Genomic DNA, 25,404 nt, shown 5'->3' with positions numbered 1-25,404 from the left:
ATATGCATGTAAAACCTCTTACCCCAGGCTTATTTGGTCAGGTTCAGCTCTATGTGTGCTGAGTGGGTGTGCAAGCGTATGGGGTTGAGTATGTGTGTGGTCATCAACCATGATGAGATCAGAGGAGGAGGAGCTTAACAAGCTCAGTTGATCTGATGCTTCACTCACCACTAATTGTGGGGCTATAAAAAAAAAAAAAACATAAAATATAGCATTAAATATCTGAGAATTTATTATACTGTAGAAATGTGAATCAGAGTTCATTTTGAATCAAGTAAATCAATTAAAATGAAAAAAAAATATATATATACATTTTACATCTATAGAGTAACCAATACTCTATAGATGCTCCAAACGCTATTTTTAATAATCTGTCATCTTAATCAGCTGATACAGTTTTTCAAAGCTTTTCTTGGCTCTGTCATTTATAAGCTCTTTCAGTAGCAGTGGTCTACTAAAAGCCTCAAAGGCATCAGGGCTAAAGTGGACAGAACAAAGACCAGGGACTTTAGGAAGTTTTATTCCTCCAAAGGCATCTTCCCATTCTTTTCTCCTCTTCTTATCACTAGGAAGAGCTGTGAAGTCTTACATCGCTTCTCTTGTTGCCCTTTGACTGAAAATTACAACCAAAAGCCACACAATGTGGTCATCGTATGAGTATTTTATTTTCCGAGTTGTGTTGAAGTAAAAATAGCAACAGGTAGCGGCAGTAGCTCAGAGTGCAACAATTTTACATCAAAATAATGGCGCTCCCATAATCCAAAAGATACATTCAAGGTTATATTCAGGTTTAGTACCTAGTTATTATACAGTTGAAATTAAAATTATTCAGCCCCCTTGACCTGCAAGATATTTTGCAGCGGAGAACAAAATTGTATGATACTCTTCAACAAAGTAATCAGCAAAATGTTAGAGAAAGTGTATTAATACACATTTGAGTGATTCTGAGAATGTTACATTAATGAATCATGATAGAATTCAAATTGGCTTGAAACATTAATTTTCAAAATGATTCAACCCACAAAAGTCAAATTTTGCGCAGAATCTTTTATTTTTTAAAACCACCAATAAACACTGCCTGAAAGTGCTTAGAAGCTTCTGTCAACTCTCTACTGCAATCTTGGCCCATTCCTCGTCTGAAAAAACTTCCAGATCACTGATAATCTTTGGCTTTCATATTGCCACTGCGTTCTTCAAATTCAACCGAATATTTTCAATGAGAATTAAATCTGGAGTCTGAACAGGCCACTTAAGAACATTCCATGACTGATCCCTGAACCAAAAATAAGTAGATTTGGATGTATACTTTGGGATGGCTGTCCTGCAGGAAAGTCCACTGATCATTAGCTTCAGTCTTTGCACCAAAGGAATCAAATTCTTGTCAAAATGGCCTGACATTTCAAAGAATCCATTATGTCTTTATTCTGTCATGATTTCCACTTCCAGCTACAGTAAAACAACCCCACAACAGGACTGATCCACCTCCAATTTGACGATGGAAATGGTGTTTGTCTGCTCATAAACTTTGCCTTTTTTGCACCAGACATACCACTGATCCAAGTTCCAGTTTGGTCACATCACTCCATAAAACATTCTACCAGAACTCCACAGGTCTACCTAAATAAATTTTAGCATGCTCAAGTCAGCCTTTTTGTTCTTGGTCAAGAGTGGTATTCGACAAGATGCCTCTAGTGTTCTTTTTTTTAATACTGCATTGAAATGTTTTTCCTCCTTCCATCGGGTCAGCACATGCATGGGCTAAGTTTATGTATGTGTAACAGCTCAAGCTAATTCTGTTTTTAATAGAGTTTCTAAAGGCTTAATTGTGTTTTTGTCAGACAATTTTGTTCCCCACTATACAAATAAGTAACATAAAAGCAGCAATGTTGAACAGGGGTTGAATAATTGACATAGCTGTTATTAAAAAAAAACATATAACTCAAAAATATGACATTTTATATTGACATTATCACTTTTAATATGCCAGTTAACTGCTATAGATGCCTTTTTATATAAAACCCTGGATCTTCTGAAAACCTGTATTTGAAAAGTACTGCAGTCTCTGAGGGGGTTGAATAATTTTGATTGCAACTGTATTAAATACATAGTAAAGACATGTAGTGCTACCCAATAGTCTTATACCGATTCCATACACATCATCAGTACATACCTTTTCTTGGTGTGGTGTGAGGTGAGGTACGTGGAGAGGAGAGCAGAGATGAAGTATTTGACTGGCTGTCCTCAGGTGGCTTTCGTTGTCTGTCCCGCCCTTCTTCTGAGAGAGACAAAATCTTATCAACAGACTGAGCACCTACATACACAAAAACCTCTCACTACAAACAAGACTTACAAGTCACCAGCAGAGGGTGCTCTAATATTACCAAAACTCAAATCATTTGTGTAGGTAAAACAAGAGAAAATTCTTACCAAATGGTGGTAAGTCTTTGCTAAGTGATTTCTTGCGACTATGATTTCCATTAGATTGCTGTGGAGTGGTGCTTCTTTGACCAACAGGAGATACATCCACTCGTCTCCTCTCACCCGAGTTCTTCAGTGCTAAAACCACAAGCATAAACACATACAACTTTAACAGGGCCTTTTTTTTTAAATAAACAGAACAAAATGCGGTCTTTTTTAATTCTAGATCACTCGTACAAGAACTTTGTCTCTCAGAACAGTTCACTTCTTTACTATGCTATTTATCACATTTAGGTGTTTATAGTACATTACTTGTAATTTATGATACAATAATAAATATAACTGCAAAGCAGTAATTGCAGGGCCAAGCACTAGGCAAGGGAAGCATCAGACCAACTGCAGCAAAGGGTAATTGAAGCCATTTTAAGGCGATTTTAGTCAAAATGGGGGGAAAAAATCATAAAAACAACCACCAGTAATTTAATCGGTTATCACTTTTGACCACAAGGTGGCACTGTCTCAAAATGTTTTGAGTACTTTCAGGTCATGGTCTCGATGGTACAAACAAAGTTTTGTAATGGTACACCAATGCACTGGTAAAAATGTAACATTTTATATCATAACACTCTATTGTAGTCAATTGCAATTTTCATGTCAATTATATTCATATATTACATTCACTTTGTTTAGGGGTTATAGACTTTTATATATGAGAAGAGAAAAAAATGACAGATGGCTGACATTGTTTGCATTTTTTTGCCACTTACTATCAAAATTTTGGCAATTGGGCATTAACGTATAGCCGGCACGCTATGTTTTCGAATTTCCTACGGTGGTTTCGTGTCGATAGGAGTAACGTTTTAATGATGTTTTCTAAGCGCTAAAATGCAACGTAGCACAAACCATAAAGCAAAACCTGGCATGTTTGGTATCTCTGGACTCAGCAAGAATTCAGGTGTCTAAAAAGGTGACTCCCATGAAAATAAGTTGATCACACCCAAAGTTTTAAGCATGTGAATATTTGATTTTACCACTAGGTGGCGCTGGCTCAAAACTTCTCAGACTCCTTCAGGGCATCGTGCTGATGACCCCATACCGAGTTGTGTAACTATACGTCAATGCTTTCGTAAAATATAGCATTTTACTACAAAATTTAAAATGGCTGACATGGGAAAAATGGGTACCATTCGACTTTTGGCCAAACCATTCAGAAGTAATAAGCAAAAATACCCATTTTTTGTATCTCCTGACCACTAGGTGGCACTGTGACGAAACACTGCAGATAGTCTCAGGTCATTATTGTTATAAAACCATAGACTGTAAAAAATATGGACGTAGTGTCCATGACGTCACCCGTAGGTTTCTGAAGAGCGTTTTTGAAGCCTATAGTGGTCGGCCGTCGCCATCTTGGAATCGCGTCACTCCCGGATAATCAAAAATGGGCAAAAAGGCGGGACGTGGGTGGAGCTGGTTGCTGAAACCACGCCTGCTTAGCGCGACAGTGGTGACAGCAGTGGCAATTGGACTAGTGGTGGCACTAGACAGTTTGAGTTAGAGACTTCAAATTTGCTATGGTGACATTTAAAACTATTCTCTATCAGTGTGCCAAATTTTACAACTTTCCCGCAAGTGGTTCTATGGGCTGCCATAGATTAAATTCGGAAGAACAACAACTAGCTACTGATAATCAATTACTTTTTTATCTCATTCATAATAATCAATGAAATCAAGGTGATAGCTTTCTAAAAGTGTGTGCAACTCACTGGAGCTGTTGGCGGGCTCACAGTGCAAAGAGAGTTCGTGGAGCTTGTCCTCATCACTCTCGTGCGAGTGCGTGTCCAGGTACTGCCGCACGCGTCTGCTCATCATCTCCACCTCATAGAGTTTTTTAGCGCTGAGAAAAGAGCTCCGCCTCCCCTTCCTCTTCCCACCCATTGTTCCGATGTCAGAGAGAGAAGAGCTGCTCACCTGACTTAGAGACCTAGACGCATTAGAACAAAAGACACAATGAATGTTAATGCAAAATGTCATTATTGAACAGTAGAAGTTAACGGGACGAGTATATGAATCAGCCGGAGAATTTTGTCTGGAAGTAACATGACCATTTTTAACATGCACAAAGAAAAGAATTGAGATAAGTGACTACTTTAGAAAACTACAGGTTAATGAAAAACTAGCATGTCTAGAAAGTAGGGATGTGCATGCATATTCAGGTACTCACTCTGCAACTAAGCCATCAACTATTAAAATACTACATCAAAATGATTTTCTTTTGCACTAATCAACCAGAAAATAAATAAATAAACTACTTTAAATACTACTTAAATATCTCCTATTATATATAAATAGATTACACATGCATTTCACTGATGTCATATTTTTAAAAGATTTAAAATATATATTTTAAACTGGCATTGATGATGTAACCCATTGCATGCCCATTCCTACTTAAGTAGCGAAAATACTTTTATACAGCCATATAAATCATTGTTGAACACACTCGTAACAAAAATTCATGCTATTCTAGAGAATGACAATGAGCATTTAGGTGAAGGAAGTCAAAGATGAGATTTTACATACGCAGTGCAAATAAACAAACTAGTCTACCGGAGGAAGTGTAAGTGTGGTTTAGTATCACATAGCAAAAAAGTTAACAGAAAGCAAAAGAGAAAGAGAGAAAGACAGTAGCAGTACCACTTACCCAAGACTTCTCCACTTTTTCTTCCTAAAACAGAGTGCCATGAAGTGTCAAAGAACAAGAAAATTAAGAGATTGAGTAAAAGGAGACATAAGACACTAGTGCTTAGACAGAGCAAAGGCCCCAAAACAAGAAGTCCAGTTAGACACCAAGCGCACAAATGACTGTAAGCAGAAACTATCAGCAATGGATATATGACACACTGTGCAAAAGACTAGCTCGGTTTCGCTAGTGAGTGCCTACATAGAGAACATCTTAAGGAATCACAGATACAGTTGAAGTCAAAAAGTTTACATACACCTTGCAGAATCTGCAAAATGTTAATTATTTGACCAAAATACATGTTTTTATTTTTTATTTAGCACTGACCTGAATAAGATATTTCACATAAAAACGTTTACATAGTCCACAAGAGAAAATACTAGTTGAATTTATAAATGTTCAGAAGTTTACATATGCATGTTTCCTAACCCCCAATTTCCACCGGCTGCGTTACGGCTGCGGCACGGCTGCGGAGTCAATAGGTTTCCATTAAAGTCAATGAGTGTATTTTCACTGAATGCGGTACAGCTGCGTTCCGACTCCGGCGATCCGCAGCCCTCCGGAGCAGATACGCAGAGCTTCTATTTTTGCCGGATGCCGGAGCGCTCCGCAGCACTACAGGGCAGAGTACGCAGGACAGGAAGTCGAGTGACAAAACAGAACAGCCAGAAACAAAATAAAAGATCCGTTTAATTTTCAAAATAAAAAGAGAGATCGGTAGGTAATTCAGAAAAGAGTTCTATCCTATACTCCTCCGGATGGAAAACTGTTCCCGGTTTGGTAGTTCTGTTTATAGAAACTACATATCGCGCGATCACGCCAGAATTCGCGAGATTACATGGGGCCTCGTGACGTCAGCTGTCAGTCATGACCGCAGCCGTTCCGCAACAAATCCGGACCTGGTGGGTATTGACGGACGACGGAACACGGAGCTGTCACGCAGCGGAGCTGTCACGCAGCGGAGCCGTTCCGCATCTGGTGGAAATTGGGGGTAATACTGTGTTGTTACCTGAATGATCCACATTGTTTAGTGATCATTAGTTGTTCATGAGTCCCTTGTCTTTTCTTCAGAAATATCCTTCAGGTCCCACAAATTTGTTTTTTCAGCATTTGTGTGTATGTGAACCCTTTCTAACAATGACTGTATGATTTTGAGATCCATCTTTTCACACTGAGGACAACTGAGGGACTCGTATGCAAATATTACAGAAAGTTCAAATACTTGCTGTAGCTTCAGAAGGAAAAATGATGCATAAAGAGCCGGGGGTGTAAACTTTTGAACAGAATGAAGGTGTGTTCATTTTTCTTATTATTTTCCCAGAAGACAAAATAAGTTACATTTACCCTGATCTTCAAATTCAAAAAGTTTAACAGCTGTGGATCATTCAGGTAACAACACAGTATTAAGAATCAAGTGTGTGTAAACTTCTGAACAGGGTCATTTTTATAAATTCAACTAATTTTTTCTCTTGCGGACTATATGTAAATGTCTTTCATGTGAAATATCTTATTAAGGTCAGTACTAAATAAAAAAATAACATGCATTTTGTATGATCCCTCTTATTTTAGTAAAATAATTAACATTTTGCAGATTCTGCAAGGTGTATGTAAACGTTTGACTTCAACTGTAGGTATCTTAGTTACACTGCCTTAGATATGTATCTTTCATGTAAACAGCAAACACAGAACGCTTTGGAACAAATGGAAAATTCCTTGAAAATGTTGAACAAGGTGAAAAGAATTTTCAGTTTTGCTTAATACTGATGAATGATGTTAAAAAAAATCATCTTAATTTATTTTTATTTTTTTATGCTTTATATGAAGTCTCCTGTATAGAGCACTATTTGCATGCCATGTACTTGCCCATGTAGTGCATTTCAAATCATTCACTAATAAGGTTGTATTTCCTGTGCGGGGAACAATGCAGCTCAGCAAGTTTAAAAAACAGCTAGTGTGTTTTTGTAATTTATCTCAAGGTTTTATTGATTGGTTGTGTGTACGAAATATCACAGCTGAATAAGTGAGTGTACCTAGTCTTAAAAAGCAATGCAGGGTCCATGGTGATGGAAGCCATTCGAACCACGTGTCTGATCTCTCGCGCAATCATCCTCAACTTCTCAAAATTCACCAGACCGTCCACCTTGGAGTTGTTTCCTATAAGCACACGTTTGACAGATTAACATTTCATATTCAAAACAAATCCCAAATGTTTAGGCAATGGGAAAAGAGTAAGGTTTAAGTTACCCTCATGGAGGAAGGTGAGGTCTTTCTTAATGACAGGAAATAGAGGGATGACTGGCGGCTGCAGGTTGTGCTTGTTGAGGAGGTTGCGATATTTGGCCATATTGCGAGAAGGGTCGAAAACATCCTGTAATTCTGCAAGAAGCTTCTCATATTTTCCAGGCAACCGTTCCCATGTAGATCTCAACCGAGAAACAGGCGCTAGATTGAACCCACTGCAAAAGATAAACAGGTACACTTTAAGGGTAAGTTCACTCAAAAAACTAAAATTCTGTCATTATTTACGTTCCAAAACCGTAAGACCATGAATTGACACACAAGAGAATAAAAATTGTCATTAATTGTTTTCTTTGGACATAAAAAGTATTCTCATAGCGTCATAACATTACGGTTGAACAACTGATGTCACATGGACTGTTAACAATATCCTTACTACCTTTCTGGGCCTTGAACGTGTCAGTTGCGTTGCTGTCTAAGCAGGGTCAGAAAGCTCTGGGATTTCATCAAAAATATCTTAATTTGTGTTTGTGAAGATGAACGAAGGGGTGAACTGTCCCTTTAATAGACACATAAACTCTACCTGATTATAGCGAACATGGAGTTGAAGTTCTTGCAGTCACGGCAGTGAAGGGCAATCTTTATAAAGTGCTTGATGATCTTCACTCTTTTGGCCAGGTTGGTTTCTAGTACTATTTCTATGGCAACCCAGAAGGTCTCCTGGTTTACAAGACCCTCAAAGTTGCGCAAGTTGGTGGGAGGCTCTTGTGGATGAAGCTTGAAGAGGTCACTGATGTAATCTGTTGGTTCGATGCTGGAGAAGAGCAGATAGTTTCGTGCCGACAGCTGATTGGCTATTTCCATGGAGCTCAAGGACAACAAAGGGACCACAGATTCTCGCTGCATCTCCTGTGCTTCCACATCCGAACACAGCGTCTCTGTCTCCATGTTGCTCTTCAGGTAGTACCTAACAAAACAAGAAGAAAAAACAGCCATCTCATATAAAAGCAAAACACCACAATCACCAATTCAACTTTTAAAATTGAGCTTAAGACCAAACCTGGCACTCAGCTGTATCCTATCAGCCAGTTTAGACAGTTGATCAGGTAGTCGTCTCTGTTTGATAACTCCCTCCTGTGTGACTGACACCTCGCAGAGCGAATAGGCTTCAGGACTTACAGTCAAGCCAAACTCTCTCATCGCCTGATTGGCTGCATCTCTTGCTGTGGTGTCCCTATTGATCAGGAAGTAACGACTTTGCTGGTCTGCCTTGAAAACACGCAGCACCTGGTCTTGCAATTCTGCGGATGAAAGAAGTCAACAAACAAACCATAAAATAACGGTCTGAGAAGTATGTAAACCTCAATCAGAACTAGGATCCAAACATTCCTGCATAGCACAGACTACATGCAACTTCTAGAACTATATTAGGTAAACGGACAAGGTAGATGCTTATGAGGAAGATGTAACATTCAGATGAAAAGAGAAGGAACCCTAATAACAAAAGAGGAGACAAAGAGGTTAACTGGAGATCCAGATCAAGCAGAAGTCAGAGGAGGCGTCTTGACACTAATAAAAATATAATATGTACAAACAACTAAAGCTATACAATCAGAGTGAAGTAGAGGTGATATGGAGACAAAGCGATTTCTGCAAAAGACAAAACTTTGAGTTTAATTGGAAAGTAGAGCTGTCAAAAGTACAGGTTCTTCAGTAACATGTTGATACTGAAATAAAAACAACGTTACCACAATATCCAAACACAATCACACAGCTAAGATTTATCCAATTTGACATATATGTGTCAATGATAGGGTTATGTGATAGAAAGAATTAAATAGTGTGTATTTGCTAAACAGTTTATTGTTTTTACTTTCACAATTACTTTAGAACTTGCAATGTTTTTTTGAAAATGTTAAGAAGCAATGTTTACTTTCGGAAATACTTTAAGACAATGCTAAGCATAAACAGAAGCTACAGAAAGAAGGTTGTACATAAAGACAAAGCAGTAAGAGTAGAACATCAATCAAAGTCTGAAAAAAGAAAGATAATTTAACTACACGACTTGGCCCAGGGGCAAGTTTAGCAGATGGCACAAAGAATATCAATCTACACAGACAGGCCACTGAAATAAACCAGAGACAATGTAATAAAGTGTGGATATAGTCCCATGGCCTTTAAACATTTAATTTGACCCAGAGCATGAGTCAGGCTTGCCAGACAACTGGCAAAACATAGTCTATTGGCAAAAAAAAAACAAATGGCAACAGTGTTGCTACACCCCTTTTAACTTTCTAGAAAATGAGAACTTCACATAAGTCTTTTTTTATCAACAAGTGACAGATTATCCATGGTGATGCCATTGTGTGAAAACATTGCCACTGACTCAAGTTCGCAAAAATTAAAATATCTGTAGAGGAGCGACACTATATAGACTAAAAAGATCAGCAGAACAGAGAGAAGGAAATACATTCAAGTAGATAAAACTATTACATATTTTGAGAGAGAGACGGGCAATTATGCAAGACAGGTATCTAGAAGACGAACAGCTATCTAGAGAGACGAGTGGAACTATACGAGAGGTGTCTAAAAAGACGAGCAGGACCGCAGCAGTGCACAAATACTCACGAGTAAATCCAGGTGCTGTGAGCAAGGAGAGGGTAGCGGGATCATTAGTACAATCACACAAATTTAACAAAAGGAAAGGAATATAAAAAGCAGCAGATTGGAAGGCATTTATGAGCAGAAAATTATAGCGAAGGTGCTGTATTAAGAACATAGCCAGGTCATGTGCAGCATTATATTGTATGTTAAAATACAGTTATTAACAGTTATTAGGTTTGAACAATCGTCTAAACAAAAGCTGTGAAGTTCAGAAGGTGCTATGCAAATCAAAATCATTATTTTTGTGTGTCTAAGTGTTTATATATAGTTAAAGTCAAACGTTTACATACACCTTGCAGAATCTGCAAAATGTGAATTTTAGCAAAATAAGAGGGATTGTACAAGATGCATGTTATTTTTTATTTAGTACTGAACTGAAAAAGATATTTCACATTAAAGACATTTACATATAGTCCTCATGAAAAAAATAGTTTACATACACTTGATTTTTAATACTGTGTTGTTACCTGAATGATCCACAGCTGTTGTTTTTTGTTTAGTGATAGTTGTTCATGAGTCCCTTGTTTGTCCTAAACCGTTAAACTGCCTGCTGTTCTTCAGAAAAATCCTTCAGGTCCAACAAATTATTTGGTTTTTCAGCTTTTTAGTGTATTTGAACTAGTGGTGGGCCGTTATCGGCGTTAATGTGCTGCGTTAACGTGAGACTCTTATCGGGCGATGAAAAAAATATCGCCATTAATCTATTCTTTAAAGTTGGGTTGGGAGCTGGGTCTAAACTAAGCAAACTGTATACCTAGCCGAATTGCACTGTAGGGGGCGAGAACGAGTCTTCGAACCTGTGTGTATGCCTACTGTGAAATTACCACATCAAACGAGACGTGCTAACATGGATGGCAGGGGCGTTGCTAGACCCTTTTTACTGGGGCACGTGCCCCAGTGAAAATATGCTGTGCCCCAGTAAAATCTCAAATTTGAGTTATAATTTACTTTGATAATCCCGAAATAAAGACATTAAACTATATGCAACAACTAAATTGACGCTTCTAAAAGCAACGCAGTTTAATGGAAGACTATGCACACAGATATCCATGCCCGTGCGCGTCTGTGTATTTAACTGCAAAGCGCACATCGCGCAGCCTTTTACGCAGAAGTACATGCAGTGTAGGAATAGTTGGTTACACAAGTTTGTATAGTTAATTGTGTTGTAAATGCAATTGTTAAGCAGTTTGTGATGCATTTTGGAAACAGGAGATGAGCCCCTGGTCTAATGCGCCACCTGGCTTGAGAAACCCGTTCTCAAAGACTTACTTTTAGTCATTATTTGGGTAGCACACATATTCTGAATGCTTTTGGCAGAATTCAAATTAGCCATTTTAATCTAGATTAATTCCAAGAGTACAATGAGATTAATCTAGATTTAAAAAAAAAAATCTATGCCCACCACTAATTTGAACCCTTACCAAGAATGACTGCATGATTTTGAGATCAATGCTTTCACACTGAGGACAACTGAGGGACTCCAGAAGTAAAAATTATGCATTAAGAGCCAGGGGTGTACACTTTTGAACAGAAAGATGTGTACATTTCTTATTTTGCCAAAATATCTTTTTTTTTTTTTAAGTACTGCCTTTCAAAAGCAACAGAAGATACTTACATATTACCCAGAAGACAAAATAAGTAAAATTTACTTCAAATTCAAAAGTTTACACCCCCGGCTCTTAATGCATTGTGTTTCCTTCTGGAGCATCAGTGAGCATTTGAACATTCTGTAAAAGTTGCATATGAGTCCCTCAGCATAAAAAGATAAATCTTCTAAACATGCAGTCACTGTTTGAAAGGGTTCAAATACACAAAAATGCTGAAAAACCACAGAATTTCTGGGACCTAAAGGACTTTTCAAATGAACAGCGGGCAGTTTAACTGTTCAGGACAAACAAGAGACTATCACTAAACAAACCAAAACAAAAAAAAAACAGCTGTGGATCATTCAGGTAACAACACAGTATTAAGAATCAAGTGTATGTAAACTTTTGAACTGGGTCATTTTTATACACTATTATACAACTATTATTTTCTCATGTGTGTGTTATATATATATATATATATATATATATATAGAGAGAGAGATAGAGAGAGAGAGAGAGAGAGAGAGAGAGAGAGAGAGAGAGAGAGAGAGAGAGAGACACACAAACAATAATATACACACATATACAGTATAAACACACACACTACTGAGATTAGATATATCATTATATTCTATTAATATCTTATGATGATTTTTAAGTATGCATTCGCATATTCTGTATGCATTTACCTGGTGGTTGTGTACTGTAGTCAATAATACGTTGTTGGCCTTGGGCCAGGTCAGGGTTACTGGATGAAAGATTTCCACTGACTGCCATAGTGGGCTGAGTCTGTTTGTTCTGCCGTAATCCCACAATGCTGTCATCCTGAGTCTGCCCTAACCCGAGGTCACTATACAACAAAAGCACAATGACTCAGCATGACTCGGTAGGAGTTGAACATTAATCAGAAATTAACACATACGTCAAAAACAGTGGATTTGAAATTTGTACTGACGTCATTCTCTTTCAGGATTCGAAAGTCAGCAATAGTGTCAGAAAAAGAGTTTGTGTACTTGTATACCTGTAAGGTTTCTGAGGTAGGATGCTCATGCGTGTCTTGTCTAGAATCTTCATGAGTTTGTTTCGGCCGCCAACAGTATGTGCTTTGACCTTCTTGCTGACTTTTTCTTGACCTATTACATCAGAACCAGCCCCAAGTTCAGGTACAGAATAACGGCTATTTTTCTTTCCATCACCAATCTTTGGAAGATGAGGAACACCGTTTTTTCTTTCCTCTGCTACCCTGGCCACCAGCTCCTTGAAGACTAAGGAAGAGTGAAAGTGAGTAGTAGTTAAAAAAAAAAAAAAAAAAGATATTTATCAACAGCCTGTGTTTATTGGAAGGTGTAGCAATCTCAGGTATGAATCTCACCCAGGAGGTTGGTTTTGACACTCATACAGAGCTGCGTATTGTTTTTGAGAATTTCAGTTGCTTTGGACAACTGCACATTCTCAAACGTCTGCCCATTCACCTCCAATATCTGCATGAGTGTGAAAGATGAGAAAAAAAGCGTGAAGAATATGCTTCAGCATCTTAACACTGCTTTATACTGAGGTTTCAAAGGTGTCACCTGGTCTCCACGTTTAAGCCCTGCTTCCTCTGCTTTGCTACCAACTTCAACGCTGCTGATAAAGAGACGCGTTCCTCGTTCGGCTCCTCCAATAAGTGTGAAGGGCAGGGGCATCTCTCGAGCAGGCCTATTTATAGTAATGACTCTGGGTTTGGCTTTAGCAGCACAAGCTATGTTGAGCAACCGCAACTGACCTGTCATTTTCTGTTTGGATAAACAGAGGAAGTTAGTAATGAAGCTTGCCTGATAAAGTGATAACTAATGCATTTTATATGCTGCATTAAAGTAATGCTTACATACCTCCCTTTCCAGATTGCTCTGGAACTCCTCCAAAAAACTGGTCATATCAGGATCTCCTTCAAAGTCACTAAAGTGATTGTTAACCCATAACAACACAACTCGAGTTACCTGATTAGAGAAGAGAGGGAGAAACCATGAGTCCTGTCTAGCTGAATCTTAAAGGGTTAGTTCAGCTCATGATTTACTCACCCTCAAGGTGAGTATATGACTTTCGTCTTTCAAATGAATCCAATCGGAGTTACATTAAAAAAAGTCTTGGCTCTTCCAAGCTTTATAATAGCAGTGGGTGGGTGTTTTTGTTAAATAGTCCAAAAGAAATCCAATAAAGTGCATCCATCTATAATAAAAAGTGCTTTGCACGGCTCCTGGTGGTGAATACAGGCCTCCTGTAGTGAATTGATGTGTTTTTGTAAGAAAAATATCCATATTTAAAACATTATACAGTTTTCTTTAGCTTGCGCTAACTATCACACATGCAAGCCGCTCCGAGCAGATGACAGAGGGCGTATGCGTAGCGCACCCCCCGTATGAGACACTTCTTATTATGGATGGAAGCGCTTTATTGGATTTCTTTTGGACTGTTGAACAAAAACACCAACTTACTGCCATTATAAAGCTTGGAAGAGCCAGGACATTTTTAATATACTTCGATTGGATTTGTCTGAAAGAAGAAAGTTATATACACATAGGATGCCTTGAGGGTGAACTAACCCTTTAATGTGTGTTTCTTAATAATAATAAAAAAAAGACATATTCAATCACACTACCTTGTCCCGTAAACTGGGGTCATTGAACCAATCCAGAAGTCTCTGTCCCAAAATCAGAGGACTAGGCAAGAAGGTACGATAGGTCAACAGGAAGTCCTCAATATAGGTAGGGTCGACAACTGAATGATCCTCCACTAAGTGCTGCATCAGCCTTTCAGCAGTACCCTAAAAAAGAACATCAGATTTTTCTTTTAAATGACCACATTTAAAGATCTTCTTTTCTGGTAAACTAAGTACTAAAATATTTAGCAACAAATAAAGCAATGAATTAATTTAGGCTTATTAATTGGTCTGACTAAGTAAAAAAACCAAACATTACAGTTCAAACATTTGAGGTCAGTAAGATTTTTGAATGTACCTTATGCTCTCCAAGACTGCATTTATATTGTGAAAAATATTGTATAATATTATTACAATTTAAATGAACTTTTCTATTTTAATATATTTTAAAATGTTTCTGTCATGGAAAAGCTGCATTTTCAGCAGCTTCAGTCTTCAAAGTCTTTAGTGTCACTTTGGATCAATTTATTGCATCCTCAGAAGAAAAAAAAAATGTGGAGGGGATATTCAATAGTTCTGTGGGCTATTACATTCTCATAAAAAGTCAGAGATTAAAAATAGACCAGATTCATCAATTTCTAGACAGTAAAGTCAAAATCTGATTTCCCAATCGAGTACTTCTTCAAGCCAGTCCGATTTTTCCAAAAGACAAAAATACCTTGACAACAATGTGTCCCTTGCGGGTGCCTGTCCGGTCGAGTTCTCTGTGTTCTTTTACCATGACGATTTCTCCTTCCTCTTCCACACGCTGTGTGTTTTGCTCAACCTGATTCAGAATGCAGCAGTAGTCCTGCTGGGCAATACACACAAACTACACACACACACAAAATGCTAACATTAACTGGTGTTTTTTTTATATCAACATTTTATACATAATTTGTGTTACAAATAAAACTTGTTAGAAGCTTTTTAAAAGGGGTCATGAACTGAAAACTAAAATTAGCTTGATATTTTGACATATAAGAGGTTTAAAAACTCAAAACTTTCTCATTAGTCTAAAAACAATTTATATTGAAGACAATCAGCCGCAGTTCTATGCAGAAACCAAATAAAAAATATGGCTCTGAAGACAAGATGCTGTGCAGTGCTAAGTTGTGGAAAAAACAGTCTTTGATTCCCTTCCTTCTGATCCCAGTATTAGGAAAATGTGGATGAACTTTATTTTAATCCCAGAGCACGTCTTAAAAACTTGGTCCTTTGTTCACTTTATTTTACCGCAGATCTGTTTACAAACAAGGAACAATTGATGCAGAATTTTCAGAAAGATTGAAATTAAAAGACGATGCTATGCGACTATATTGAATCTGACAGTAATGTCGCAACACACAAGTGTGAGTAACTGTTTTTATTATGTGGTCACTAATTCCTTTATCTGTTATTACAGATCATTTGATATGTACTGAGTATTTATGTGTTTTGAACCTTAATCACCGCAGCGTCCATCTATGAGTAATTTAGGCTGTCAAACATACACAACTGTTAGCCAATCATAGCAGAGGGCGTTTACTTCAGAGTCTACAATCTGCCACACCTATTCAAACACAACTTTTTAATGAGGTGGGTCAAAACAGGACAGAAAATAGTCTATTTCTTATAAATTATGATGTTTTTTGATGTAAAATCTTATAAGAGGACCTCAGAGAACAGTACAAAATAATGAAAAAGGGCAGTTCATCACCTAGGATAGATATTTTATTCAAATAAAATTGCATTTCTAAACTAAAACACTAAATTTAGATGAACTGTTGGATAACTAGTTCACAATTATTCCTATCCTTAGTAGACAAACAGTCTTACCTGACAATCGTCCACTTTGGTCCTCATGACTCCAGTCATCAGCTGTTTCTCCATAGAAGGGGAGACACCAAAACTTCCACCCATACACACACTCTCACTGCCGCCGTCTGAATAGATCACCTCTACTGCTCCATTCAGAATGACTGACCATGAGTCCAGCTAAAATACACACACATTTGCCTGTTATCAGCCGAAGTCAAATGTAGCGATGAATTGCTATAATGGGTCCCGTCTCACCTCTTCACCGTGGTTAAGCACGATAGTTCCGGCCCTCTCCACGACCGCAAACACCATGACGGCACAGAGCTCCCTCCGCACCGAAACACTCAGACTGGCAAATGCCGGAAGCTGCTGTACAAACTCCAGCAACTGCTCTGTATTCAGAAAGAGAATGGGAAAACGAAAGCGAAAGTGTAAATGAAAGTAGCACAGTGAATTTCCCATCACTGAATAATTCAAAGCACAAAAGTGTACCAATGTCATCATCTGTACGGTCCATAGGATCTTTCTCTAGACAGTCTCTCACGATATCTCGACTCATAAGAGGGTCCGTTCCCCTTCCTACGTCCTCGTCATCATCATCCTCATCCGAGTCAACCGCTGTTTCAGGAAGCCCACTCAGATCCATGTCTCCACATTCACTTTCAGTGGCCTGTGAAATAAATCACCTGAGTATGAATTTTCAGCTGATGATGTTCATAGACATTTATGGCTGACATATGATTTGCAGTATATCAGCTTTCTGTTCTGCGTTTACAGATGGTTTGTCGGTACACAAGTCAGTGTGTGTGGTGTGTATTGGTATTCTGAGCCAACTGTGTTTGTAAATGCGATGGATATTTGTGTGTGTATGTGAAATGCTGATCTGTGGATCAAAAGGTATGTGTGCTTGAGAACTGACATGAATAGGTTATGGAGAGGTGACAGATGGACCACAGAGGAGGGTGGGGGAGTCCTCTGGATAGGATTTAAATGTGTGTGAGTGTGTGTGTGTGTGTGTGTGTGTGTGTGCCCCAGATGTTCACAATAAATCTGTCAGGATGCGTCTCTGTTGCAGTGTGTGTAAGGAGATTGCTTTCTAGAGGGATAGAAACTCAGAGTCTCTTATCACCTGGTAAATATCTGATAGGCTGCTACTTCCTGAATCGCTGGCGATGCTGGAACGTGATTGGCTGGTAGTCATATGGGAGTGGCAACTGTCAGAGGGGTGAAGCTTTGAGAAGTCGGCAGGAAGCTGCAAGAGAAACATATACTGTTACAAAAAGAATCATAAACAAACAAGCATGTTTAAAAACATAAAATAATAGATTTTAGGTTCAAATGTACACTATCAGTCAAAAGTAAAAATTTTATTTTCACCAAGTCTGCATTTATTTGATCCAAAGTACAGCAAAAACATTACATTTTTTTTAAATATGTTTACTATTTAAAATAACTGTTTTCTATTTAAATACATTTTAAAATGTAATTTATTCCTGTAATTTTAAAGCTGAATTTTTAATCATCATTACTCCAGTCCCAAGATCCTTTAGAAATCATTCTAATATTCTGATTTGCTGCATTTATTATTATTTATTTTTTATTTATATATTATTTATTTACATTTATTATGTTGAAAACAGCAGAGTAGAATTTTTTAGGTTCCTTTGATATATAGAAAGCTCAGAAGAACAGCATTTAGCTGAAACAAAAATCTTTTGTAACATTATAAATATCTTTATAAACACTTTAATAATATTAAATTTAAAGCATCCTTGCTAAATAGAAGTGTTAAATTCTTTCCAAAAAAAAAAAAAACTGACTCTAAGCTTTTGAATAGTATAGTGTATAATATTACAAAAACTTTTTTCAGATAAATTCTGATCTGATGTTTCTTGAATAGCAAATCAGCATATTAGAATGACTTCTGAAGGATCATGTGACACTGAAGACTGGAGTAATGATGCTGAAAATTTTAAATTATATTCAAATAAAAAGCAGTTATTTAAAATAGTAAAAAAAAATATTTCACAATATTACTGCTTTTGCTGTACTTTGGATCAAATAAATGCAGGCTTGGTAAGCAAAAGAGACTTCTTTAAAAAACATTAAAAATATTTTCACTGGTAGTGTATATGAGGCAAATTTCATAGTTAAAGGAGTAGTTCACTTTCAGAACAACAATTTACAGATAATTTACTCACCCCCTTGTCATCCAAGATGTTTATGTCTTTTTTTCTTCAGTCGTCAAGAAATTATGTTTTTTGAGATAAACATTTCTGGAAATTTCTCCATATAATGGACTTAAATGGTGCCCCGATTTTTGAATCTTCAAAATGCAGTTTAAATGCAGCTTCAAATGGCTGTAAACAATCCCAGCCGACGAAGAAGGGTCTTGTCTACCGAAACGTTCGGTCATTTTCTTAGAAAAATGATATACCTTTATATACCTTTTAAGCACTAGGGCTTGTAGTGCGCATTCCCGACTTTACGTAATCACGTCGAAAGGTCACGCGTGACGTATGCGAAACTACAGACTCAGTGTTTACAAAGCGAACTTGAGAAGAGAGAAGTGCAACGCAATCAAATACTCTTTAGCAACAAGGTACAACAAAGTACAACGATGTCGGACGACTTTGAAGCTGGAGGAGCACATGAGATGGAGTTTTTCACCGTTTCCTACCTTTTTGAGCCGGAATACACAGACGATGAACTCTGTCAGAGAGAGAAAACTGCGACAGCCGCGGCGGCGACACAAGCCTCGGGCAGACCGCGTTCAAACGAGACGAGATGGTGGTGCAAGTGTGGAAAATGCCAGCTATTTCCAGCGGAGCAGGAATCTCAGTGCTGTCACGACTGGACCACATCTGTTCCACTGTTACAAACAATCAGCGAGTAAGGTGATGGGACTGCTTCAAGCATTCGCTGCGTTGCAGAGCACGGTGGACGCAGTACGTAAAGTCGGGAACGCGCACTACAAGCTTTAGTGCTGGATGAGTTTCAGTGCTTAAAAGGTATGTAAAAATGGCCGAGCGTTTCGGTAGACAAGACCCTTCTTCGTCGGCTGGGATTGTTTACAGCCATTTGAAGCTGCATTTAAACGGCATTTTGAAGATTCAAAAATCGGGGCACCATTTAAGTCCATTATATGGAGAAATTTCCAGAAATGTTTATCTCAAAAAACATAATTTCTTTACGACTGAAGAAAAAAAAGACATAAATATCTTGGATGACAGGGGGGTGAGTAAATTATCTGTAAATTGTTGTTCTGAAAGTGGACTACTCCTTTAAGGTGCTTTAATTGGTCAACCTTTCTGTTTTTTAACATTTTAAATACCTTTTAGCCTTAATTTCAAGTAAATTTTCCTACAGTGACAAATTATTTTTTTAAAATACAAATATTCCATGTAGACTTTAACAATGTGAATTCAATTAATAGTACTGCATGTATAACAAGTTTTTTGGCTTGAGTATCACGTCACATTACAAGACACTGCTGAAATTGCTTTCATATATGCATAAAAACAATACAGCTATTCTTCCCTAACACAAGCTTTTGAGCATTTGTGCAAATATAGTTTTTTTTTTTTTCATTCTAGCTCATCAGGAAACCAAGGATTCATTTTTAAACCAGTGTGTGATTGTCAGCGCAATTACTCTTTAGTGGAATGGATGATGTTTTCACACGCACAACTTCAGATGAATGGTGGCATTTTAAGCATTTAATAATCCATCTACTCTGAATCATTTTAGTTATTGGTTGACAAAAATAAAACAATGAAGCATTACTGCTAGCAGTGTGGCATACACCCACCCTTTCCAGGCCTAGCAATCATAATTCCTTGACACAAACACACAGCACCATAAAAAGGCCCCAAAAGTAAACAAATGTATGAACTACTGACCAAAGCTTTCATCAGTTAATAACCAAAGTAATATTTAGACTGTATAGCTTTGTGAGGACATACACTGACACAATGCAATCTCTAGCTCCTTACCCTAAACCTACCCATCAGAAATAAGTGCCTTACCCAAACCCTAACCCTAAACATAAGCTTTACCCAATTATAACCTGATCCCTAAAACCAAGTATTGACCCTCAAACAGGCCTTTAAAGGGGTCTCAGAAAGTAAGGACCGGCCAAAATGTCCTCACTTTACAAAATTGTCCTCACTCTAAAACTCAAACAGGCCCTCACAAAGATAGCTGTACAAGTGCGCGCGCGCACACACACACACACACACACACACACACACACACACACACACACACACACACACACACACACACACACACACACACACACACACACACACACACACACACACACACACACACACACACACACACACACACACACACACACACACACACACACACACACACTGAGGCTTACTACAGTAAAGTTGATGGGTTCATGTACTGATGTCCTAAATCAGATGGCCTACATACACTGACCCTACAACAAAATCACATGTAGAATATACTCACGCGACTCAAAAACTCAATAATGTAACCCCTTAAACAAATCACTGAAATGGCTACATATAAAACTATACTAAACAATAATGACAGGAAACGAACTTCAAACCAACTGCAAAAACATTACTGCAATGCAAAAAAATGCCAAAACAAGTATTGAACTGCATAACAAAACCACAACCAAAATTACGAACATAAACAATTTAAATAGAATGTATGAAAAACAAATCAAATTTTAATTTTAATTTTAAATAAAAGCATGTAGATTAATAATTAAAGCAGAATTAATTAAAAATAAAGTTAGAATTGCAACTGAAATTAGACTGCAGGCCAAAACTAGCAGCCCAATTTTGCACATACTTAAAATTATTTTTATTTAATAAAATGTAATTAAAATTACATTTAGAATGCAAAACAAAACTATAATTCTCTACAATTCAGAATATATTTGTTCACCAAGAAATTACTCAGTCTATCAACTTCTGCTTGTATACTGTTAATGTCAAAACTCAGTCCTTCCTTTAAATTATGAGCTATTTAAAAAAAAGGCTTTTGTGTTTTTCAAGAGTGTGTGAGAGAGGGTGATACTCACAGTCCTGGTCTCCTGTCCCCTGACTCCATAGCCATGAGACAGAACCAGCTGTCTCATAGCCTGCAATACTGAATGCCCAACCATCCTATGTGCATTTGAACTAACCTCTAAAACACTATCAGTCTCTTTCTGTACCACACTGTTCTAACCACACCTAATAGATGTTCAAATATGTCTCCCTAATGCACCCACTCAGAGAGAGCATCCCTCTCTACTGAAATCTGCCCATCACCACAGTAACAGACAGCACTTGGCAGAGAGGGATGTTTCTGCAGACACAATTTTCATCAGACCCTGCCCCTCTGTCCCATTCTCACACACACACACACACACACACACACACACACACACACACACACACACACACACACACACACACACACACACACACACACACACACACACACACACACACACACACACACACACACACACAAGAGCGAGATCATGGGATTATCAAGAGGCTGGTATTGTTTAGGCGGAGGAGGGTGGGGGATGGTTGACACCCACTGCCCTAGTAAACCAGTCACTAGGGTCAACCCTGCAATGATTGACAGCTAACTGAACAATCAGGATGGCACATATATCTGTTAAGAGCCCGCCTTCCTGCTGTCAATCATAACCAGGTCCATTACAAGTCAGGGGATAATAAAAAAAACTAATGCAGAGAGACAGAGACTTAAATGCTCAAAGTGCCACAAGGGAAAAACTGAGAGTGATAGAAAAGAAGATAGGGAAGCTTTTACCAGATTATAAGACCATGGTTTCAAAACCTAGTGATTGCTTTCTATATAGGGTGTTGTCTTCTAAGTCAGCACTCTCTATAGAGCAACACTTTATATAGGCAGCAACTCTAAAGGACAAAGGCCCCGTTTCCACCTGGTATATTTGAGGTTTTCGCAGTGCACTGAAGTGGTCAGCCGAGGTAAAGTAACCCCAAAATTTAAATTCTGTCATTAATTACCCCTCATGCCGTTCCAAACTCGTAAGACCTTCGTTCATCTTCAGAACACATAAGATATTTTTGAATGAAATCCAAGAACTTTCTGACTTTCAAGGCCCAGAAAGGTAGTAAGGACATTGTTAAAATAGTCCATGTGATATCAGTAGTTCAACCGTAATGTTATAAAGCTACAAAAATACTTTGTCCACGAAGAAAACAAAAATAACAACTTTTGTCAACAATTTCTTTGACGTGTGTCACTGCTGTCGCAGCAGCCAACATTCTGACGTAGAACCCGGATGTGCCTTGTTTACAAGCAGAAGACAATGCATGCTGTACATTAAACAGTCTTCGTAAACACTTTTAAAGATTTCTACAAAGAGGGTGACTTGCAATTTTTTGCCCAGCCTTACTTACTTATTTGAAACAGAATATATAGACAACAAACTAAGAGTGATTGTCCACACACATTACTGTTGAACTACTGATTTCATGTGGACTATTTTAACAATATTCTTACTACCTTTCTCTTTGAACGTGGTCATTACATTGCTGTCTATGCAGGGTCAAAAAGCTCTAGGATTTCATCAAAAATGTCTTAATTTGTGTTCTGAAGATAAACTAAGGTCTTATGGGTTTGGACAACAATGACAGAATTAATTAATGACAGAATTTTCATTTTTGGGTGAACTATCCCTTTAAGACTTATACATCTGTATTTAGTATCTTCACTTGTAATCGGATTTATGAATGCATCTTAATTAGATGTAAACAGGGCCAAATAATGCTCCTCAAGTAAGAATAACTACTGAACCTTTGTTTAAATCATTCACACACATACAGTTCTCTTCACATAAGTTCGCATGAACGCAAAAATTTGGCTTCCAAGCAGACAGAATGTGTAGGTATCAGCACATCATGCAGACTCTTAGAGAGCCAAAACAAAATGCAGACATAGGAAGTATACTTTTGGCTTCACCGTGTCAGTACGGTTTACTATGTGAAAGCTGCAATGTGCACTTTGTGTTACTATCAAAATAATGAGAATGACATTTTCAAATCTGAGAACTTGCATCAATGCTATATTAGAACTGTGCTACAGAATCAAAGCTTTTACTCCTTTTGGGGTAATCAACCTATGAATGGTTTACTTAATAGTTTTCTGACAAAATATAGCATTTTAACCCAAAAAATACACAAAGCAGCTTTGAAGATCATTATTAAATAGTATTAAAAGGTAATTACCTGGGATTTTGAGCATTCCTGCAGCAAGACAAAATTAAAAACACATCAATACACATTCCACATGTTAACTTGAGGACAAATACAGTGGCACTTTAAATATTTAAATGATAAAAAAAACAACACAAGATGAGTGATTAATAAGCTCCATTTGTATTAAGAGGCACACACTAACATTGAAATCAAATCATGCTTAATAAAGTGTTATGGTGCAGTCACATTTACCATTGTTTGAGAAATTGTCATAAAAATACAGCAAATTTAAAAGGAATCTATGGCATTGAATGACTTCCCAACGCAGATTTCGTAACCGGTTCACTAATTCGCCGCACTGACCAACAGAAAGCTTCTTTTATGTGAGAAGCTTGCAGAATAATTCTGCTAATGTGACCACACTTTAACAGTAGCAACTATTTGTATCCACCTTTTTCTTCCCATAAGAGCGGGTGTGGCCATTTGTAAACTTTATGGGTCTGGATTCCGGTCTTATCCGGGTCTTCCAGCTATTTTCAGCTGTAAAAAACAGCTCATTTTGCTGCTTCATAATGCACATTAGTGTGTCTTACCATATTATTTTCCTGTATTATCTTAATTATGAACACACTGGTTTGTAGTGCAAACAGTTTTACCGTTTCACCCATAGGCTTACATCCATCTAAAGAATAAGATGGACATCCAAAATGTAATCAAAAGGGCAGATTTAAAATTGTATATATGTGTGAACACACCGAGTGATATCCTGGTGGCAGAGGGGGCTTGCTGACAGGATAATGATCGACTGTATCGATTATAGTCTGTCGCTCTCCGCGCTGGTTTATCTTGCGGAATCTTCTCCTGGATTGCCGATGAGATGCTTGTCTTTGGAAATACTCATCGTTGTCATCCATATAGTCCACCTGAGAAAGACAGAGAGTGGTTAACAGTCCCCATCTAACTGATACATGGCTTAGTGCACATATACAGGCCTGTGTAACTCACCACAATCATTTCTGAAGCCTCAAGGACGATACACTCACAACCACGACGCAAACTACCCGCAGAACGCTTACCAAAACTGAAATAAAACAACATACATCACACAAAACACTGAACAGGACACAGAGAGGAAACAATGAAGCAAACCAAACACTCATACCTGCTGCGGGGCAGAAACATGGACTCCTTTATAAAGACTGAGCCAGACAGGAGGATATACCAGCAGGTCCCAATGTCATCAGGACTGTAACACAAACACAGACATACATTACAACATTAACCACAAACTCAGAAACACACAATGCTACTATTTTAGTTCATTCTTACTATTATATTCCGGGTGGAGCAGTGAACTAACAACACACATGCCACGTTGGGCAAAGGAAACAAATGTGATGAATCATACAAATGTGGGCGAACGCATCTTGGTCAATTCAGTAGTTCCCAGAGCAAAGGGGCACCAGTGGTTTGCAAGCCTCGTGAAGTCAGACATTTCCAATTAGATGAGAAAAGTCCATCTGACCAGCAATTAAAATGACCAACCACAACTATTTTTTAAATGTTATGTGTATGTAAAGAACTGTTTTAGAAAGAACAGAGGAAATGAGTAGGGCTGTATTGGTACACAACAATTTTTTTCAGAACTCTTTAAATGTTCAAAAGATGGCTCTTCCTCAGTAGCCAAATACCTAAACATGATTTTGTTCCCCAGACTGAAACATGCTAGTTTGAGAAAGCACTTGCAATTTACGTACGTACAAAGACTTGAAGAAACTGTTGGTGGTCCCTGGGCATGCCATCTGAGGTTGAGACTGGTGGGTTTTAAACTATGCTGAGGGAAACCATATGAGCCTACGCATTTTGCACAACGCAATTCCCAAGTGAAAAGAAGCACAAGGCTGATTTTGTGTGTTTTGGAAAGTACAGAGTTTGACAGCCTGGTTAATGTAGGCATTGCACCACAGTGAAGATTTACTGCAGATAATGGGAGGTTACATTTAGAAAAATGTGGGGGAAAAGAATGGGGGGAAAAGTACATAAGTGATGGGG

General features: G+C 37.9%; 1 protein-coding gene across 1 annotated transcript in view; it reads right to left on the bottom strand.

Annotated features, from left to right (window-relative positions):
- Positions 1–25,404, bottom strand: part of rapgef2a (Rap guanine nucleotide exchange factor 2a) — a 56,855-nt gene that overhangs the window by 5,764 nt on the left and 25,687 nt on the right. The window contains exons 4-27 of the mRNA XM_073842203.1: positions 24,515–24,598; positions 24,358–24,433; positions 24,108–24,275; positions 23,383–23,400; positions 17,253–17,375; positions 16,616–16,793; positions 16,379–16,515; positions 16,142–16,300; positions 15,003–15,155; positions 14,285–14,449; positions 13,518–13,625; positions 13,218–13,421; positions 13,019–13,127; positions 12,668–12,911; positions 12,336–12,496; positions 8,457–8,697; positions 7,980–8,363; positions 7,403–7,614; positions 7,189–7,312; positions 5,120–5,143; positions 4,182–4,399; positions 2,428–2,556; positions 2,171–2,272; positions 23–182 (exon numbers count right to left, since the gene is read on the bottom strand). Of these exons, the coding sequence (XP_073698304.1) occupies positions 23–182; positions 2,171–2,272; positions 2,428–2,556; positions 4,182–4,399; positions 5,120–5,143; positions 7,189–7,312; positions 7,403–7,614; positions 7,980–8,363; positions 8,457–8,697; positions 12,336–12,496; positions 12,668–12,911; positions 13,019–13,127; positions 13,218–13,421; positions 13,518–13,625; positions 14,285–14,449; positions 15,003–15,155; positions 16,142–16,300; positions 16,379–16,515; positions 16,616–16,793; positions 17,253–17,375; positions 23,383–23,400; positions 24,108–24,275; positions 24,358–24,433; positions 24,515–24,598 (3,681 nt within the window). The remainder of the gene's footprint in view (positions 1–22; positions 183–2,170; positions 2,273–2,427; positions 2,557–4,181; positions 4,400–5,119; positions 5,144–7,188; positions 7,313–7,402; positions 7,615–7,979; positions 8,364–8,456; positions 8,698–12,335; positions 12,497–12,667; positions 12,912–13,018; positions 13,128–13,217; positions 13,422–13,517; positions 13,626–14,284; positions 14,450–15,002; positions 15,156–16,141; positions 16,301–16,378; positions 16,516–16,615; positions 16,794–17,252; positions 17,376–23,382; positions 23,401–24,107; positions 24,276–24,357; positions 24,434–24,514; positions 24,599–25,404) is intronic.

This window comes from Garra rufa, chromosome 6, assembly GCF_049309525.1.
Source record: "Garra rufa chromosome 6, GarRuf1.0, whole genome shotgun sequence".
In the NCBI taxonomy this organism is placed as follows: Eukaryota; Metazoa; Chordata; class Actinopteri; order Cypriniformes; family Cyprinidae; genus Garra; species Garra rufa.
The sequence above is the reverse complement of the archived record's forward strand: the minus strand, read 5'-3'. Positions and strand labels throughout refer to the sequence as shown.